This window comes from Drosophila busckii, chromosome X (genome assembly GCF_011750605.1).
Source record: "Drosophila busckii strain San Diego stock center, stock number 13000-0081.31 chromosome X, ASM1175060v1, whole genome shotgun sequence".
Taxonomy (NCBI): domain Eukaryota; kingdom Metazoa; phylum Arthropoda; class Insecta; order Diptera; family Drosophilidae; genus Drosophila; species Drosophila busckii.
Window position 1 is genome coordinate 22,545,704 of NC_046608.1, and position 15,419 is coordinate 22,561,122.

General features: G+C 37.5%; 1 protein-coding gene across 2 annotated transcripts in view; it reads right to left on the reverse strand.

Moving 5' to 3' along the window:
* LOC108605193 (maker324) overlaps positions 1-11,543 on the reverse strand; it is a 50,670-nt gene extending 39,127 nt beyond the window's left edge. For both annotated transcript variants that reach the window (XM_017994786.1, XM_017994785.1), the window contains exon 1: positions 11,457-11,543. In XM_017994786.1, coding sequence (XP_017850275.1) covers positions 11,457-11,477 — 21 coding nt within the window. In that variant the 5' untranslated portion in view covers positions 11,478-11,543. The remainder of the gene's footprint in view (positions 1-11,456) is intronic.
* Between the last annotated feature and the right edge of the window lie 3,876 nt (positions 11,544-15,419).

Below are 15,419 nucleotides of genomic sequence, written 5' to 3' on the forward strand. Positions count from 1 at the left end.
TTATCGATAGTATCGATAGTATCGCTAAATGCTAATTAGCTTAGAGAGCAACTGTGCTTCGGCTAAGCTTGCCAGCCTAGGCTTTACTTCCTGCTTGGCCAGTAGCAACCGCATTTATGAAATATACAAAGCCATATACATGTTGCCATTGTATACATAGCATTAATATATATGTATATGTGTGTGTGTGTGTTTTTATGTATTTACGCTTGTGCATGTGTTAATTTATGTTTGCTATTTACTTACATATTTTTTCGCGCTTGGTCTACAACAACAACAAATTGTTTTTTAAAAAGTACTTTGGCAAGCGTGGAATTCATTTAAAATTTAATGACCTAACCATTGCTGTAAAATGTTGTTATTGCTGCTGCTGCTGCTGCTGCTGTTGCTCTTCACTTTCATATTCATACGCAGCATGACAACAACAACAACAACAACTAAAAGAGCAACAAAAGCCGCAAAAGGCAAAAGCGTAAAAAAAAACGCGTTGTTAAAATTCATTAAAAATGATTTGCGTAAAATTGAAACAAATAAACAACTTGTGGGCATTATTGTTGGTCAAGTGTAAACGGGCCCAAAAAGTAATTCAACTGACTATGCTTTATGCTAATCAATTCGTGCAAAGGTAAGCTCTAGGCAAGCGAGAGTGAAGGTGAAAGTGAAAGTGCCTAATGTGTGCTTAAAAATTTGCAATTTAGTTAACTTGGGCTGCTAAACCTTTTTTTTGTTTTTAGCTGCAAATTCCAGGTAAATTCAATAAACAATAGAAATGCAGTTTATTAGCAAAGGTAAAAATGCATAAAGCTGGGCATAGCCGATATGGCGAGACCCGTTAATTAACAACAAACAAAAGATTAAAGGCAGCACAGAATAAAGATATACAAAGCTCAGTAGGATGAGGCAGGATTGCTATAAATTTAATCGATCAGAGATCGCTTTGTTTGGTATAAAAAGCGTGTAATGCATTTATCGATACTATCGATAATAAGCCAGAAGTAAAGCAGAAAGTAACACTGCCAGTTCTAAGTCTAAGCCGAAGCGTAAACTAAACTAATTAGCATTAACGATACTGCGATAATGCTCTCAGCTCTTCAACTTCAAATATATATATGAATCAAGAGTTATTCTAATTGCAAATAGACAAGCAGAAGCAACTTTGTTTAGTTTCGTTTTTATTAATGATTTAGTATCAATCAATAAGTTAAAATTTATAGCTCTTCAAAAAGTTTGAACACAAAGATTAAAGATTTATGCTGTGCGAATTCTAAACAGATTTCAATTAGAACATATAGAAATCAATGTCTTTAAAGATTTATGCTGTGCGAATCCTAAATAGATTTCAATTAGAACATATAGAAAGCTATGTCTTTGTCAACTCAGCTTATATATAAATTTAATATTTAAATATTTTTAATTTAAAACTGCAATAAGCGGCAGCTACTATTTTATAGTTGCTGTGGATTGCTTTTTACAGAGTCTTGCATTGTCGCCTGTGGCCAGCTTGCACTTGATTATTGCATTTTTTTTTTGTATTTTTTATGCAATCAGTTAAATGTCTGGCGGCGCTCTTTATTTCTTTATACAGTCAGCATATATATATGCACATATATATCTGTTACATTTATCGATATGACCGCTACTTTAGTGCCCCGCACCCGCGCCGCAGTTGGTGGCACCTGTGACCAAGTTTTTGTTGCATGCAACACTAAAAAATGCATGCAACAACAAATGGCTGACACACATACATATGGGAATAAAATTCAAAAATTTATTGCTTTCACTGATAGGCGGGCATCCAGGCCATTGGCTGTGTATATAACAAGCCCCAACCCCCACCCCCTCAACGCTCATCACGCGCTACTCATGTTGCAAATTAAAAACAACAACAAGCGTTGCAGTTAAAAAACGAATTTGCGTTTTTTTTTTTTTTGCTCATGTGCATGTTTTTTTAAGCACTCATGCATTTTATATAGCCTGCCCAGCTAGAGGCGTGGCATGTTGCTGTAATTTCCATGTAGACAACAGCAGCAACAGCAACAACAACAATCAAATAGCAAACAACTTTCACCTTGTCGCATTTTCAATTTTCCATTTCCATTGCCATTTCCATATTTTTTTGAGGCCGACGCTGGCGCAAATTATTTTAATTTATATTTATTTTCTTGTTTGTTTTGACACTTGCAAGCATTTTTACACACTGTTGACTGTTTTAGGCGCATCAGAGCAGGCGAACAAAAATTTCTGTTAAATTTGACAAACTTTTTGTCTTCCCCCAAACTTGTTCAACTTGCTTTTTATGAGGCTTTTGTTTTTTGTTCGAGAGACTGAGGGCGGCTGGCATTAAATTGATTGCCCTAACATGTGTACGTACAAGATATATATATATATATATATGCGTGTGTATGTGTGTGTGTGTGTGTGCTTGCAAATTGCAAGTGTTTTGTCACATATGTACGTTGACTGCTCAACTTGGCTCAGCTGCTGCTTAATTACAAGTACTTACGGTTCCAAAAAAAAAAAAAAAAAAAAGGTGGAAGTAAGCAATTGGCCACGCCCATGGCAACGCCCACATCCCACGCATGCAGCGCACATGCAAATTGCGCTTTAAGCAGCCTGCACTTGCTCTTTGTATACCCTAACCCAAGAGTCCTTAACTTTCAAGGCAACAGCGCTTCAAATTCAAAACCCCAAACGGCGTCTAAAGCAACTTGGCTCAAAAGCAAATATGCCAAACAGCCCAAAGAATCTCACACACACACAGACACATACAGACACACAGACACATAGTAAAGTAAGCAGCGTCTGCTGACTTGATTTTCTTGTTGCATTGCACAGTGACGCAAGTTAATGTAAAAATTATGTCATACAATATTTGTCGATTTATTTACGATTTATTTTATTTATGGAAATTATCAAAAAATTATCAAAATTCAAAGCAAAATAAGTAAATTTAAATTTAGTTTAATATTTTTGTAAATCATTTTAATTTGATTTTAAGTAAATTTTGTAGTCAGGACAGATAAGCATAAATAAATAAATAAATAACTTAGTGACACTTGTTGTAAAATTGTGAAATTAAAGAGCATGTGAGAAATTTCATTTTATTAAGCATATTAATAAAAATGCGACTGTGACTGCGACTGCGACTGGCGACGATTTCAACTTTGATACAAATAATTCCAGCGAAATAAATTTTGTGCATTGCACTTTGTGTTATTAATTAAGTTAATTTAAAACAGGCTGTTGCAGGCTGTTTGAGACGCGTTTCCGCGTAATTTGGGCACAGCCAACGGGTTCCCTTTTATAGTACAACCAATATTCATTTATTCGTGTTGAATTGAAAAGAACAACGGCAATGGCATTTCTGGGAAGCCGAAATTCCAATCAAATGAAAAATCGTACAGCTAATTGAAATTCAGTTTGTTTGACAAGCGCGAATTGTTTATGAATTAAAGCCTTTCCAACCACTGTGCCGCAGCCAAAACAATAAAAGGTGTGGCATCAACACTCGTGTTGCTGTTGCTTTACTTTTTTTTGGAGCTGGGCACAGGTATGTTATAAGAGCAAACGCCTAGACAGCGCTGTAGGCAAATTTTTGTGTAGCGCTTTTGTTGTGGGACAGCGTAAAAAATGCTTTAGCTCAAATGAGATTAGACAGCACACGAAGCAGCAGCAGCAGCAGCAGGGACAGAGCACGAGTTGCCGCTACTAAGAAACAACAAAATAAAAACACAGAGCAGCAGCAGCAGCGAAACAAAAGCAAATAGCAGAGCATGTGGCAGGATGCGCTCGCCGCCTAACAAAGCAAGCCAGAGTGAAAAGCAAGAGTGTATGAGTTATTGTTGGCCAGGTTGCCAACAACGTGGCCATGGGGAAAAAGTGTTTATATGCTGGTTAGCTGGCTGGCTGGTTGGCAGCCCTTGTTGTGTTATTTGAGTGGCCGCACAGCTGGCGCACCAATACAGCCAAAAAAAGAAGGAAGCAGCAGCCAACACACAGAAAAGAAAAAACAAGCACGTATAAGAAAACATACGCACTTCACAAAGGTATGAAAAAAGAAACACAAATGAACGGAAACAAAGGAGCAACGAATTTGTTAAAGCACAGCTGGGGTAAGCAGCACTACAATTAGCAACAAAAATAGCGACGACAGCGAGTTAGAAAGAGAGAGAGAGAGAGAGCGGCAATGTGTTGACTCTGACAGCTCTGAGCCTAGATCAAACGCATTAGTTTAGTACAGTGGGCACCAGAAATAGCGAAAAACAACAATTAGATTAGATTAGTGCATTAGGCTTAGAGATTTTATGTGTTACAATTAAAAAGTTTTGGCTGAGAACAGTTGAAAGCATTTTTAAAATTGTCTAAAAATTCAGAAAAATTAAGTACAGACTCAAAGCTATAAAAAGCTATCAATCAAACATTTGCTAGCTGAGAAAAATAAATTTATTTACAACATTAACTAATTTAATAACTAAAGATCGTCGACTTGTATGAAAAATAAACGTAATTCCCAACTAAAAAAATATATTTCAAAATAAAATTAGTTGGCATTAAAAAATTTGATACAAGCTAAACAAAAAAATATTTTATAGAAATAAATAATAAAAAAGTATAAGACATAATGTGAATTAGATTAGATTGGTGCATTAGGCTTAGAGATTTTTTGTGTTACAATTTAAAAGTTTTGGCTACATTGTCTAAAAATTCAAAAAATTAATGCAATTAAATTTGCAAAATCTATAAAAAAGTACAGACTCAAAGCTAACAATCAAACATTTGCTAGCTGAAAAAAATAAATTTATTTATTTGCAAGTTTAATAAATATAATAACTAAATTGGCATTAAAATATACAAATTAAACTAAAAAATATTTTTAGAAATAATAAAAAAGTATAAGACATAATGTGGATTAGATTAGATTAGTGCACAAGGCTTAGAGATTTTTTGTGTAACAATTAAAAAGCATTTTCAAAATTGTCTAAAAATTAAAAAAAAATAAATAAGTACAGACTCAATTATGTACAAAAATTAATAAAGTACTAACAATCAAACATTTGCTAGCTGAGCAAATAAATTTTTTTAATTATTTACAAGATTAATAAACGCAATTCCCCACTAAACAAATATATTTCAAAATTAAAATTAGTTGTCATTAAAAAATTTGATACAATTAAATAAAAAAAATATTTTTAAAAATAAATAATAAAAAAGTATTAAACATAATGTGGAATAAGCTTAAATAATTTCTATACTCAAAATTTGGAAAAGGAGGAATTTGTTTTCTAGATTTTTGCTGTCTGACGACTTATTTATGCTCCACTGTACCTAACATTTGTTAGCCTTTTGAACTAATGCATTAAATTCACTTTGAACGTAACAATTTTTTGCAGTTTTTGTAAAAGCAAAATTGAGTGCTCAAGCGTTTGAAATGGACTTTAAGCTGCCTCAGACTTGGATTTGCCATTAGTGCAACTAACTTGTTAATGCATTGCAAGTGAGGCATAAGCATAATTGTAGTTGCATGCAGCTTAAGGAGTTGAGTTGAATAAATAAAAAGCAGCAGCAACAACACAAACAAGTTGCTAGCTTACTTTGTTGCAGCCGCGTGGCAAGGTTTAATTGAAGCCTGACCTGGAGTGGCACGATTAACAGTTGTTGTCTGTATGTTGCAAGCTGCTGCTGCTGCTGCTGCTGACGCAGAAGAATCGCATTAAATCGAAAGCAAAGGTCGGCGCGGTTTTCTTTTTTGTTGCCTGCCCCCAAACTGCGGCTTATCCTACCGCACCCCCCCTCACCCCACCCCACGCTGCGTGAGCTTTTTGTGCTCTGGGTTTTGTTTTTGCGTCTGTTTACTTTTTCAGCTGGATTTGTACCTTTTTGGCGAGCTGGCTTTTGATGTGGGCTTATCGGATATCAAAGCGCATAACTGATAATGTGGCAAATGGCGAAACAACAACAACAACAGCAATGGAAAGAAAAGCAACAGGTGGTTGTCAACCGTACTCCTTACTATTATTTTACTTTTGGCTTGCTTCGAGGTTCGACTTTAGCCTTTTTGGCTGCCACACATGCTTATCTTGATTGGCCGAGGCAGCGAAGCAAACGTTTGAAATTGTATTCAAACTATATTTTGGCTCGTTAGTGAAAATCTTCTTGTGGCGGCTTCTGAGAAATGCTAATTGGTAAGCAAAACAAAACATTCCATTGCCCTGGCAGTGGCTTTAGCCATAGCGCAAGTCAAACCGCTTGAGCTGAAAGCGCTTCAACTGTTTGCATTGACCTTTGGCATGGGCTTTAGTTTGGGGGGGACTTTAGGCATTTGATTTGTTTATGTTGATAATGATTACAATGTATTCGTTGCCCGCCCTGCCCATGACCCTAAGGCAAAGTGGAGCTATCCAGTTCGACATCCGCATCAATGGGCCTGCCTGCCTGCCTGCTGGGGCATTCAGCTACGCTCTTGTTGGCTTATTATCACACGGCCATCTTTCAAACGTTGCCAGCATGTGTTATGTAGTATGCGCGTAAACTTGAAAAGCCGCTTTACATTGTCAAGAGGAGAGGTTGGTTGGTTGGTTGGTTGCCTGGGTTGCTGCAGCTTCTGCTACTGCTCCTGCGCTGTCTCGCTCTAGCACATGCTGCACATCTGATTTAGCCTCGCCAACGAGCTGTGCCAGCAAAAGTGTGGCCTACTTTGCAGCGCACCATGCATGTAAGCACACACACACACACATACACCTTGCTGTTGTGCTAAGCCTCAACACACAATATGGCATTTAATATTTGTGTGTCCCGCGCGCACCGCGTTAAGTAGGCGACTAGCCAAAAAATATTTAACATGCGAGCGCAAAAAAACAAGAAAATAAATGAAAGAAAGCGAGCGAGCGAGTGAGCGAGCGCAGAAAGGATCAAAATATAATAATGTCAGTGGCGCGCGGCTTGGACTTGTTTATGCAGCGCCGCAAGCTTTTGGCGCTGAGGCGTACGCAATTTAGGATTGAACATTTTTTATATTTTTTGGCTGCGCTCATAAGTAGGCAATGGAATTTTTCATTTCAAACACTTCAAGCTCAAGTTGCCAAGCTGCTCCCGCTCCCGCTCCCAACAATTAATGCAGTTGCCTGCGCCTTTGCTGAGTCAGCATGTTAAGCAATATTATATAAATTATGCGACATGTGGCGCTCAAAATATTTATTATTATTTTTTGCGCTGAAAATCGGCGCGCGGCTTTATTTATACCAATTAAATGAACATTATAATTGATTAGCTGGCAATTTAAATGTATGCACAATTCAATTGCCATGCAACTTAATTAAGTGTGCGCACACACACACAAAGAGAGAGAGAGCGAGAGAGAGAGAGCTACATGTATGGCAAATGTTTGTCGTTGGCGTTTGCGTTTGAGCAAAGATAAAAGACATGCCAAGCGTAAAAAGCGTAAAAGAAATGTAAAAGGAAAATAGATCAGGACCACACACAAAACGACGCAAAAAAAAAAAACAACCAAAAGCACATTGAGGACAGCTATCACAAGCAACTTACAGTTAGATATGGTGGTCCAACTAACACACACACACACACACACAGAGAGAGAGAGAGAGAGAGACACACACTTACATAGAGACAAGCAAAGATAGACAGACAATTCTTGGACTCTGACAGACAGTTAGAAAGATAGTTCGTATGTGTGTGTGCGTGTGTGTGTGCATTCTAAAAAGCATTTCGTAGACAATATGCAAACATATACGCTAGACAAGCCAAGGAACACACACACACACATATATATATATATAGCCATGCAGTTAAATTGGCACAAGTATTATGAAACTTAAATGCAGCAAAAACTAAACTAAACTTTAGCTTATGAGTTTGCCAGACAATTCAAAGACAGACAAACAGTCATTAGCATTTATATTTCAATTGGCATTATTAATAAATTAAATGTAAAATATTTTCACTTACTAATTGATTAGGCTTATTGATTACAAATAATCGTTAAATACATTGATATGCAGCTCGCAAACAGCTTTAAATAATAGAATTAGTTATATACTTGAAAATAATACCAAGATATTGCTATAAATTTAAATTATTGCAAACAAAATACGCTCAGCACAATTTGTTGATCGCATAAATAACAAAAAGTATTTGAAAATATAAATACAAAATTTTGGAAATAATTAAACAAATTCAAAATTTAAATTAGAGCAAATAATTGATGCAACTTGTTAAAATAATTGCAAAATATGTCTTCGCAGCAATTATAAATAAAATAAATAAATAAATTGCAAAATATTTAAAATAATTTAAGCACTATTAGAATTTTGTGTTGCTATTAAAAGCTTCAAAATAAATAATCAATGAAGCTTTAAAAATAATAAATCTAAAATTAGGCAAACTTATTGAACGCTGCCATGCCCTAAATTATAGTAAACATTTTTTAAATAAAATACACAATAAAGATTTAATTGTTAACAATATATATTGCATTCTATTTATGTACAAAAAACTTGTAGCACAAAAACTCATGTAAGCTAAACAATTTATAAACAAATAAATAAATCTAAATGCGTTTATCTGACGCTTAATTTTTTTGCTGTTTGGCCTAAAGCTAATTTAGAGCATTTAATTTGTTCGCTTCGGCTGGTAAATATGTAATTAATTGCAAAGCAATTATATATGGGAAGCAATAATTGGCTCGACTGCGCATAAATTCGAATATGGCCATTAAAAAAAAAAGCAAATTGTGTCAATGCAAATTGCAATTGAGTGCAATTAGCTTTGCTGCTCATTATGCGAATTCTATGCACAGTTATTAACAAGCAGTAAACTTGTTGCATGTTGGCAAACGTTTAAAAAGTTTTGTCGCCCCCAATATGTCTTTGGAAAAATGTGTTATAAATTTAAATAAATAAATGCCAGTCGAGCAATGTGCATTGTTGTAAATTGTGATGCGAGGACAACTAGGACGTGTGTATGGCACTAAAATAGAGCAAGTTCTCTGGCTCTTTCCTACACTCTATAGAGTCATGAGTGCTGCTGCTGGTATTTGTTGGCAAATAGTTAAAAAGAGTGCGCATAACTTTCACCACGCTAAATATCGAACGTTGGCAACAGCAGCAGCAGCAGCAGCGACAACTCTTGACTGCCACATCAGGCATAACTTTTAGATGACCGCCTACACACACACAGACAGACGCACACAAATCAAGCAGCAGCCGCAAATTGTCCTGCAAAGCACTTGGACAACAACAATGAGAGCAGCAGCAGCAGCAGCAGCAGCAGCAATGCATTAGATTGATCAATATGAACAGCGTATGCCGCCTGCTGCTGAAGCAGTTGCCAGGACAAGCCAGGACATACACATATTGCTGCTGCTGTTGTTGTTGCTGTTGTTTGCATAGCGGCTTAATAGCAAATACAACAGCAACAACTGGTTCTAGCAAATTTAATTAATAATATTTGAGTTTGTGGCATAATAATCAAACTCCACTGCATGTTTGCTTACCACACACACACACACACACACACAGAGAGAGCGACATTTGAATTGTTGAATTGAATTGATTTAAATTGATTCAAGTAGATTTGCATTTGAGTTTGAATGATTGTCGGCAAAGCTACTGCTGTTGCCACTTTGTGGCTTTAGCAGCAGCAGCATCAACTGTCAAATGACATTTTGGCCAAATTACTTTCAACAATGTTGCACTTCAAAACGTTGCAATGCCGCAAATGTCGCTGCTGCCACATGGCCACATGGCTGCAATTAACGCCTCTGACACTGATGACAATTTAAAATCACTTTTGCATTGTAATTAAGCACAAATTAAGTTTATAAATGCCTCATTAGGTTGCCCAACTAATGTTTGATCAAAGATCGAGTGTATGTACTAGTGTTGCTAAGCTCAAGTTGCAACATACTTGGGGAGCTCTGTGCTTTGGCATTTACTTTGCTAATTTAAAGCTCAGCTCAGGCACACAAGTGACACTTTGGCTTGCCAGCTCTACTGCTCTACTTCAACTTGAACTAGGTGTGTGTGTGCGTGTGTGTGTGTGTGTGTGTGTGGGACAACTATTTGCCACACAATGAACAACAGTTGCATAACTAAGCATTGCAAAAGGCAACCGAATGTGGTTATCTGCAAAAGTTAAGAGGGCGTGCCACACAGCAAGCAGTTTATGCAACTTCAACTATGTCACACAGACACACACACACACTCATACATACATATAATGACAGTCGTAGTCTGTCGAGTGGCACTCCATTAAACATATAAGTACACCTATTAATGGTCAAAAAGGAAGACAGCAAAAGCAAAAGCAACAGCAAAGCGAAATCAAAAGCACAATATTACGCTTTATACTTTTGCCACATTACAAAATGGAATTTTCACCAGCAGCAGCAGCAGCAGCGCTGGAGTGAGAGATAGTGAAAGAGGCTGGCGCGCGGGGCAGACTTGAATCTCATATAATGTAACTCATCTTAAGCACATTAAGCGTTGGACAGCACGACCTACAAATGTTGCTGCTGCTGCTGCCCGCCCCCCCTCCCAACTTACAGCACTGAGCGTGCGATAGAGACAGCGACAACCTTAATGCTTGCGTCTTGCGTGTGGGGGGCGGCGTACTACAATGATGGGCCATGATGGCGGCCACAAAAGCACAGTTACTGCGGTTGCCTTACCCACTTATGACACAATATAATGTCTCTCTGTGTGTGTGTGTGTGTGAGAGTTGGGTGAATGGATTAAAAGTCCATCAAAATGTACATAAAAGTCATTGACTTAACAGGCTGTTGTACTACAAATATCTTTATATACATATATGTGTGTGTGTCTCTGTGTGTGTGTGTGTGTGTAGCAACAGCAGCTGAGTCGTTGCTGTGCGTCACCTGAGCAAATCTTAAGGCAGTATTGCTATTTGCATGCGCCACAGCAACAGCCTGAGATATCAACAAAATGAGCGTAAGCTGGACCACTTATATATATATATATAAGTATGTATGTGTGTGTGTGTGTGACGCTTGCGTGTTAAATTAAATTGTTTGTTGTATACGCGGAAACTGAAAATAAAATCCCGTCTGCCATTTGCCGTGGGCGGCTTCGCGGCTGCAAGTTGAGTGTTGAAAAGCCGCCAAAGCAACTGTCACCTGATGGTTACGGCAGCGGCAGCGACAGCAGCAGCAGCAACTGCGGTCGCTTGGTTTTCTGTTCGCCTGCCACGCGTAGTTTAGCGTTTGAGCTCAAGTATGTTAACTGATGCTAGTCGGCACTCAAGCATATGCGATCAAATTTTAGTGTTCAACTTTTGAGTTGATGGCGCAGCGGAGCCAAGCCAAGTTAAATTGAATATTCAATAAATTGTTGTGACAAATACTTGTAAACAACTTTACTTCACTTACTGCGCATTACATTTATTGTGGAAGCATAAGCAAAATAACATAAAAGGATACATACCTTGCATAGCAGCACTTGCATTTATAGTTAGCAACATCTGTTTACACTTTTTTCGCAACACACATAACGGCGCTTTGACAAACTTGAGTACAGCTTACACACCGACTGCGATCTCGCGACACGTCCGCGCACTTCACTAATTTAACGTCAACTGAAATCGAAAGTGAACGTGCGCTCTTAAGCAAGAAACGTTTTATGCTGCAGCAGCGACGCACTCCGTCAAGCTAAGCTCTAAGCAGGCGAACAAGACAGCCGCTCTAAGTAAAAAACGTTCTCTTTACGTACAGCTGCAGCCGCGCTCTTAGCAAAGTCAACTGCAGTGAGCGCGTTGCTTAGAGCGAGCAAGGCAGCAACAGGCAATTGAGCAAGTGACCGAGGCTTTTCAGCATCTCCTTCAACGTTGGCGGCGTAGATTAACTGAGTCTCGCTCTAAGCAAGAAACGTTTTCTGCAGCAGCAGCGACGCTCTTCGTCAAGTGCAGTGAGCGCGTAGCTAAGCAAACGAACGCAGCAAGGGAGCGAGGCTTTTGGCCTCTCACTAAACGTAGGTGGCGTAGATTAACTGTGTCTCGTTCCAAGCAAAAAACGTTCTCTTCACGTACAGCTGCAGCCGCGCCCTCAGCAAAGCTATGTAAGTGTGTGCGCTTTACTTTGCGAGCGAGCGAGGCAGCAATAGGCAATTGAGTAAGTGAGCGAGGCTTTTCAGCATCTCCTTCAACGTAGGCGGCGTAGATTAACTGAGTCTCGCTCTAAGCAAGAAACGTTTTCTGCAGCAGCAGCGACGCTCTTCGTCAAGTGCAGTGAGCGCGTAGCTAAGCAAGCGAACGCGGCAGCAAGAGGCAATTGAGCAAGAGAGCGAGGCTTTTGGCCTCTCACTAAACGTAGGTGGCGTAGATTAACTGTGTCTCGTTCCAAGCAAAAAACGTTCTCTTCACGTACAGCTGCAGCCGCGCCCTCAGCAAAGCTATGTAAGTGTGTGCGCTTTACTTTGCGAGCGAGCGAGGCAGCAATAGGCAATTGAGTAAGTGAGCGAGGCTTTTCAGCATCTCCTTCAACGTAGGCGGCGTAGATTAACTGAGTCTCGCTCTAAGCAAGAAACGTTTTCTGCAGCAGCAGCGACGCTCTTCGTCAAGTGCAGTGAGCGCGTAGCTAAGCAAACGAACGCAGCAAGGGAGCGAGGCTTTTGGCCTCTCACTAAACGTAGGTGGCGTAGATTAACTGTGTCTCGTTCTAAGCATGAAACGTTCTCTTCACATACAGCTGCAGCCGCGCTCTCAGCAAAGCTAAGTGAGTGTGTGCGCTTTACTTAGCGAGCGAGCGAGCGAGCGAGGCAGCAATAGGCAATTGAGTAAGTGAGCGAGGCTTTCGGCGTCGATTAACTGTCAATCCCTCACACAGTGGTACAACACTCACTGCAGCGTGAATTGCTAATTCATAATGGAAAGTTTTTGTTCCAATGCGTGCAAGCACAAGGTGCGCAGTCACTGAGCGCTGATTTTGAAGCTGGCGAGATTTACTCTCCCGTACAGTGGTGCGACACACATAGTGGGCGTGATTAACCAACTGATAATGGAAAGTTTTTGCTTAAATGCGCGCTAGCCCAAGGTGCGCACGTGTAAAGCCACTGCACACTAGGTTCGATGAATATGCTGTAAATGGATTTGATAAAATTATTAATCTGCAATTATGCAATTTATAATTTACCAGCAACACCTGCATGTCATGCATTTAATGTAGCTGCCATTATGCAGGTTCATTCAGTTTAAATTTAATACGCAAGTTTGTTTTATTGTATATTGATATTTGACTATATTGATGATTTTATTTGTTTTTTTACTTTACTTTACTTTACTTTACTTGTTTTGAATATGTTTGGGAGAGTGTGTGTGTGTGTAATGGCAACTGCGCTTTACATTTTATATGCGCTTGCTGTTGTGTTGCTCTATTTCATTTATTTATGTTTTTTGTTTGTAGTTACATGCATCAATGCGCATTTAAATTTCAAATGTTGTAATGTAGTATCTTATGTTAGACATAAATTGGTTATGGTAATTGATTTTTTTTTTTTTTGTCATTTTTTGAGCTTTTTTAACTGCGTTTCATTAACAATTATAGTTGACTAGACGTACATTTAGTAATTAGTTTACTTGCTAGTTTACTTATTTGCCATACGATTATTTATTTGACCTAAACGCTAGAGTTCAGCGTAAGTTGCTGGAAATTCGACAAAAAAAAAAACCACAAAAAAAAACCCGCTTACTTGTTACTGTTACTAGTAGTAGTAGTTTAAGTTTAATTGTGATTAAATTTATATGTTGATTTTTCGACATGCTGTTTGTTTTCGGTTTTCTTTAGCTTATTCGCAATACACATACATACATATATATTTTATTTAATGTAGTATACCATAATATGGATGTTTGGTTTTCGTTTTGGCTTTAGCATATTTTAATATTTGAATGTGTTCGTTTTTTGTTTTCGGTTGAAGTAGGCTTAAGTGTTATTATATGAACTATAAGCTAAATATTTGTTTTTTTTCTTTTCATTTTATATCTGCTGTCTATTTGCATTTTTAGTTATTAACTACACACATGTATATGTATATATGCGTATGTATATGTAGTTGAATATGCATATATATGTAAATATTTATTTTAAGTAACTGTGACAGCATGACACATTTGTAAAATATATACATTTAATGTCATATGCATATTTAGTTTATGTTTTCAACATTTTTCGTTTTTTTTCTCTTCAATTTTTTTGTTGGTAGATTTCCATTTGTTACTTTAACTATTTCTGTTGCATTTTCTGCCACAACCCAATACATTTCAAGCTTTTTTTTTTTCATTTTGTTAATTTTAATTGAATGCCACAAAATTGAATATGGCACAAAAAGGAAAACACTATATGTATGTATATTTGTATATGCTATACTATATGCTATATTCCATATATATATATACAGACGCCTCCCCCCACCCTCAGTCACACTCATGCACTTGCCACAAATGAGTGCAAATTAGGGGCGCGCACTTGCTCTGCTAATAAAATTTAATTTATTTTCAATTAAACTGAAAAATCAAGTACTACGCATTTCCCCATTCGACAGCATCAAATTATGTGAATGGCAGTTTGTAAAAACGAGTTGGCAGCTCTCTAAAGCCAAAAAAAAAAAAAAACAATAACAATTGGCAAGCGCAAAAAATGACAAAAATAAAAATAAATAATTGCTGATACCAAATGAAATTTTGCTGGCGCTCAATTACCGACAATCAAAATGCATTTAAAAAGCATTTAATGCTAATTGTTGCAGCAACTTAATGCCATAAATAATAATCATAATACAAATGAACATTCATGAATAGAGAAACTGACAAGCAGCAAAACGCAAACAAAATTGTGGATTAAAGTAGTTCATGCATAGCTAAGCAGCGGAATTTTCACATGGATAAATTTTTAAATTGCGAAATTAAGCGGAGCTGCCTGTAGCTGTATAACAGTTGGGTGTGTACACACTTTGTATAGCAGTATAACAGTTTTGGCAACTGTTATACACAAGCAAACTGTGCGAAAAACACATTGTATGGCAGTATAACAGTTTTGGCAACTGTTATACATAAGCAAACTGTGCGATTAAGTGTTTTAAACACTTTTTGTAAGCAGTATAAAAGTCCAAGCAACTGTTATACAAGCAACTGTTATACAACTTAATGTTTATTTTTTATGCTTCAAGTGTTTTGAACACTCACATGTGGCCAGAGCATAGAAAAGTTTGTGCAACTGTTATACACAAGCAAACTGTTCTACAACTCAGTTTGCCAACTCAGCACTTTTGTTATCATCAGCCATGCCATATTATTGTATAACAATTGAATTGTCATGCCGTCATATAGCAATTAAAAACTAAATTCGAATATTTGTGTGTATTTTAGTTAAACAGCATTTGTCATTTTCTAACACA